This window comes from Botryllus schlosseri, chromosome 15 (assembly GCF_051294905.1).
Source record: "Botryllus schlosseri isolate E-star chromosome 15, Bs_hap1, whole genome shotgun sequence".
Lineage (NCBI taxonomy): Eukaryota > Metazoa > Chordata > Ascidiacea > Stolidobranchia > Styelidae > Botryllus > Botryllus schlosseri.
The window spans coordinates 17,125,837-17,131,662 of record NC_137250.1 but is presented as its reverse complement, the minus strand read 5'-3'; the positions used below and the strand labels follow the sequence as shown (position 1 = coordinate 17,131,662).

The window sequence follows — 5,826 nt, the reverse complement described above, 5'->3', positions numbered from 1 at the left end:
ATAGCGAGCTTAATGGAACTTACGAGCCAAGCCGGATATTCAAAGCGATTATTCAAATTGAGTAGCTTGTACATGCTAAATCACGAGGAACGTGGAAATAATGACAGGCGTCAGTATTAAATTTTGCTGGAAAAGGAATTTCATATGCGAAATCATAGTATCTCACACTGGCACAGATACTCGTACCGCCAAATCTGTCGGCTCACTGCGCTTGGACAAGCGCATTGCCCAACGTCTTTCTGCCGATTAAGCAGTTATATTTTCTCCGTCACCACAGTATTTTCGATTGATACCGTCGGTTTTACCAAATTTCGCGCTGGAGAACAAATTGAACAATGTTCCTTCTAAGCTGCGCGCACTGCTGACAACGTCTGCCACGCACAGAAAAATGTGTACCGCGCACAAAAAACTCCACCAGTGGTTCGAAAAAAAATATCTCTACCAGCATGTCTTTCGCAGAAGGCACTGATCTTCATCAGACCAAATTGAAGACCATTTCAGATGTACATCACTAATTTGTAATTAGTAATTAGTAATCAGACGAAGCAAGCCACACCGTCTCTTTTTGTAGAAAATGTATTAAAATGCGATAGAAAACTCAAGACCGTCGCAGCCAATGTCAGAGTTTCACAAAATTCGGGAGTAGAGCCAAAGTTTTTTTTTTAGTCAACACCCCATATTACCAGAAAAATGCGGGTAAATCGGGAGTCCAGCTGTGGCAACCCTATGCTACGCACTCTTGTCCACGGGACCGCGCAGCGAGTTAGTGAGTTTGAGCCGACTCATGAAAAATGAGAGGGAACATTGCTCAGGAAGCCAGCCAAAATATTGCAATAATTGCCTATGGTCATATGGAGAAGGTTTCGCGACATAAGCCGTACGATTTGCCTGTATCTCCGCTAGTGTATGACACTGTGGTTAAAGTGTGCCACCTCCAGAAACAAACCATAGAAAGTTCTCAAAGGAGTTATTCCCATGTACCCAACGGTCGCCGGACTGCCACATGCAAAAGACCGAAGTCCGATAACAAACAGACAGCGGTTACGTCTGCGAAAGGAGGGTGGTCACGTGGATTTTACCATCGCCAGACCCGGTCAGGCATCTTCCGCAAGATTTACTCGATATCCAATCGAGCGCCGTGACGCACTCCTTGTGTTCGGGCAGCGCCAGAACCTTGGTCGCGGTCTTACTCGACCCGTCCAAGTCATAAATCAGCCCCCTACACCCGCCAGACACCAAGCCGTGACACCCGTCCGGGCTTAGCGCCAGCAGTGGCATATTACCAGGGTCTCGCGACAGCGGCAAGTTCGAATTCAAGTCTGGAAATTTCATTTTCACCGCGCTGGTTTGCGCGTAGTTAACATCCCACGCCATCATCTCGTTATCGGCGCCGATGCTCAAAACTAGGGCCTCGTCTGAAGAAAACTGCACAGAAGACACGGCCCCGGTATGCGCCACGCACGTGCGAATAACAGCCAACGTTTTCATATCGAACAAAGTCACTACGCCAGACGAATCTCCAACTACCATAAGATTTCCGTTATGATTGTAATCCATGCAAGTCGTAAAATACGAGTTACTAGTGTGTAGCTTACGACTGAACGTTATATCTGAAGGACGAATGTCCCATCTCATAATCCGCCCCATAACCCTACCTTGTTTAATCTCACCCTCTTTCGTAGAGGTAGTCACAAGCGATGTACCAGTGGGGCAAGCGAGTATGCCGTGTATAGAACAATACGCATCGTCTACCGCCGCTTCCTTCACAGTCACATTACTGGTGATGTCGAAAAATCTGATTGTACCGCTCGAAGTGCCCAAAACAAGATAATCCGTGGACTTTGAAGACCATTCCAAGCACTGTATCTTGCTGTGAAGTACAACGGTCGCCAGGCTCTTGATTGCGGGATCGTTTCGCCACACTTTGACGATACCGCCATTGTCAACGCTGGCTATCGTCTTGCCAGTGTTGTCGAATTTGCACTGTAGTACCGCGGAGTGGTGCTCGTGAAAAATGTCTTTGCTCAAAATCAAATACGGCTCTTTGCCCGTTGAGGACTCCAGTACGTCAGAGGGCAGAGAAAGTCTTTCGCTCGGCATAACGCCACCGGTAGGAACAGAGCTGGAAAGCACACATTCGGTCGAAGTATGCTCCGAGACCGCGCTGATGTCCTTACTGTAAAGGCTTGCGTCGCGTACTTTTTCAGCCGACTCTGTAAACTTGTAGCCGTCAGACAAACGACCGACAGGCGTCGAACTTACAGGCGGATGTACATCTCTCGAGCTCGAAAGTAACAAGTCCTCGTCCATACTGCCTGTATGAGAAAGTATCTTCGCACGAGCCATAGTGTTGCTTTGCGTTTTACCAGTTTTCTTATCTTGATCGGATTTGAAGATAGAGGACAGTTTCGGTGACGACGATCCTTTGCCCGATTCCGTTTGACTGCTTTCGCTTTTCGGCAGCTGTTCTTTAGAGGCGTTTTGCGACTTGGAGCCTTTGTTAAAGTTCAGGAGAGTCGTTTTTTTCACCGTGCCTTTCGGTGCCGGCTTTGCGTTGGTACCAGAACCCGGCCTGCCCATATGGTTTATATAGGAAGCTCCCGAGTGTGACGTGATAGGAGACACGGGCTTCGAACCGGACGCCATCGCCTCGCGCAGCACTTTGTTTTCCTTCTCCAACGTTTCGATACATTTCCCGTCGTCCATATACACCCGGATGAGGCTCGGCACCGGCATACAAGAAAACACGGCCGACAGAATGTTATACAGCGATATCACAAACGTCTCGCTCCACTGCTTTGAAAAATACGGAGAAAACATCGACTTCAAATCGGGCGGCACGGAAAACATGAGGACGTACCAGTCTTTCAAGCCCGGCACATTATTCAACTCTGTCAGTTTCTGCAGACACGCTTGCAGCTCTTTCGTTTTTCCGTTTTGCACAGCGTGCACCATATACAATCGACAGAGGTCGGCCTCAAACTTGGCGATGACGTCGACATGATGCTTGGCAAACCGCGTCAGAAATTGCTCCTTCAAATAACTCCAATACGAAGTGAGACTCTCTATATCGTACGTGTGAATGTACTGCATTAATTGCTGAACGATCTTGTCCACTCGGAATCCCTTGTCTTTGTCGCTCTTCAATTCGGCTTCGAAAGCTTTCACAGTGGCCGTCATCTTACGAAACACGAGATATTCCTTCACCAACGCGTCAATGAAGGCAGCGTTCTCGTGCCACGACATTTCCCTTATTAAACAATACTGAATCAGTCTCAATTCTAAAACAAATGAAAGGCATATATATTGAGTTAAAACAAACATGCAGGTTTATTATCATAGTCGTGTAATTATCGATATATGACAGGACAGGAGCAATAACAATCATGAAATTGATCGGTCGTTTCAAAAGCTTCTAGTATGATGACTTCTACACCTACCAAACTTAATATTTCATGTCACTAAAGCGGTACAAATACCCATTCTCGAACTGTATATCTCCCGTGGACAGTTCAATACGTCACAATAGAATCTCAGACGAAACAACGAAAATTCGAAGAAGCAACGTGTGTTAAAGTAACTGTATGAAAAATGAGGGTAATATTCTAAGTGATTCCAGTACAGTCTACACACTAAAAATAAACATTTACATTAAATGAATCAGCAAGGGTGTTACAGCAAATTAAACACCTGATACAGCTTGATTCGGTCACACCACAAATCTATCTGGATTTTAAAGAAATATACACGAATCACCGCTACATACGATTATCATTTACTGATTTCAATTCACACATTCAAGACCGCCTTACGAAATTGAACGTCTGAGAAAATGTGCCAATGACGACATCAATCAAGAAGGAAGATATCAGCAGTCACAGATGCCGTCACCGCTGACGCTCTTCGTGACTAAGCAGACAGCAGCAAAACAAATAGGATCTGATAATCGGTCACTTAAAAAAATATGGCGTAAGAAAAACGAAAACGGTCCAGTGTTCTCTACACACCACATGCGGTGAGGGGGTGGGTATATGTAAAAGAAATAGCACTGTGAAAATCACAAAGGACTCTACGGCCAAGTATGAAAACACAAAAATTCGATAATACTTGAGGCGAGTCATTTGCGATCATCGGCGGAGCGCGGCGGGGTTATAGGTCGCCCGGAATTCAGTCCGCCGTACTGATATTTGGCTTTCTTCTCGGCCGGTTTCAGAATTTGAAACGAGCACAACAATGTCTCGTCCACACTCATCATCCCACCCGCATTGTCGAACTCCCCACAATAGTTAGGTGCCGAGAACAGAGTGATCAGCTGACGCCTGGCAAAGAATTCGTACCCGTCTTCGACCACCTGGTGGGCTCTACATATAAGGTCTAAATCGTGCCTATTTAAAAACTTGCTCACGATATCCTGACCGAACGTGAACGATACCCCTCTATCATTCTCACTCCAGCCCGATATATCCTTATCGGGATCAGCCCACAGCAGGTCGCACAGCAGACCAGTGTCGGGCACATCAGTGGGACGCATGATCCTACGGATTTGATCCATGGTCTGCAAATCCGGCGACAAGCCGCCGTGACAACAGAATATCTTCTCGTCGATGATAGCCGCAATAGGCAGGCAGTTAAAACAATCGGTGAAGGTCTTCCACAGCTTGATGTTGAACCTGCGTTTACACTCGTCGTGGAAGCCGTAGATCCTGTTGATGCTGGCGCACTCGTGGTTGCCGCGGAGCAAAAAGAAATTCTCTGGGTATTTGATTTTGTACGCCAACAACAAACAGATGCATTCCAGCGATTGCTTGCCCCTGTCCACGTAATCGCCGAGAAACAGGTAATTCGATTCAGGTGGGAAATCGCCGTATTCGAATAATCGCAGCAAATCGGTGTACTGTCCGTGTATGTCGCCGCAGATCTTCAACGGTGCCTCTAATTCCAACAAAATGGGTTGGCTCAGGAAAATCTCCCGTGACTTTATGCACAAGCCTTTGATTTCGGCTTCTGTCATTTGCACGGTCCTGCCCGGCCTACCGCCTCTGACCTCGAGCAGGCGTTTGATCAGACTGTCGACGTTCAGTTCTCCGTCGGACATCTCGCAGACAGAGTTACTAACCAGTGGAATAGTGAGGAAATATCAATGCACCTGTCTATGAGAAGGTAATTGCCTACAAATACTAGAGCGTAAAAGCCTGATAGATAGAAGAAGGATGAGTCATCATTATGAACCTTAACCGTTATTTGATGTTACGGAAACACAGCCTGTTGTGAAAGCTGTAAAACGAGAACATACAACTCCAGATTTCAACTCCCAATATTCACAGCAGTTTATCGCGACATTTGTTTGCCAAAAACAAATACATGAACTATGTTTAGGTATGGCGACTTTAACGGCTTTTGCTGTATCGAGGAATAGCAAGAACTGTTGCAAAATCACTATGGGCAGGGTTACTGTATATAATACGTTTACACCACTTAGTCGCATGGAATTATTGACCGAGTCATATCAGAAAACGGTTTTGCTTACAAATACGCTCGGCCGGAACAGTGAAAAACAATGTGCAATTCTGTAGAGATATCTCAATTGCCGAATCAAAAAAAGCTTCATTTACTTTTAAGTGCCAAATCTTGCTACAAGTTGAGTGATCAGAGGTTGAGCATTTTGAAGTGCTCAGAACATTTTGTGATGTAGGAAATGAATGCCTCGTATAAAGAGTGCTTGCTTGCTTGCTTAATTTCATTATTATTATGGACATCAAGCCTCGATAACCGTGATAGCAGTTCTGCTGGTGTGATGTCCACTAGGGCTAAGGATTTATACTGATT

General features: G+C 45.8%; 2 protein-coding genes across 2 annotated transcripts; both read right to left on the bottom strand.

Moving 5' to 3' along the window:
- Positions 1 to 560: 560 nt before the first annotated feature.
- Positions 561 to 3,324, bottom strand: LOC145457109 (WD repeat-containing protein 91-like). The gene has a single exon (XM_080335272.1). The coding sequence runs from the start codon at positions 3,322 to 3,324 to the stop codon at positions 1,042 to 1,044; it is 2,283 nt and encodes a 760-aa protein (XP_080191398.1). The 3' UTR covers positions 561 to 1,041.
- LOC145457110 (serine/threonine-protein phosphatase PP1-beta catalytic subunit) lies at positions 3,280 to 5,208 on the bottom strand. Its single transcript, XM_080335273.1, has one exon. The coding sequence runs from the start codon at positions 5,093 to 5,095 to the stop codon at positions 4,118 to 4,120; it is 978 nt and encodes a 325-aa protein (XP_080191399.1). The 5' UTR covers positions 5,096 to 5,208; the 3' UTR covers positions 3,280 to 4,117.
- Between the last annotated feature and the right edge of the window lie 618 nt (positions 5,209 to 5,826).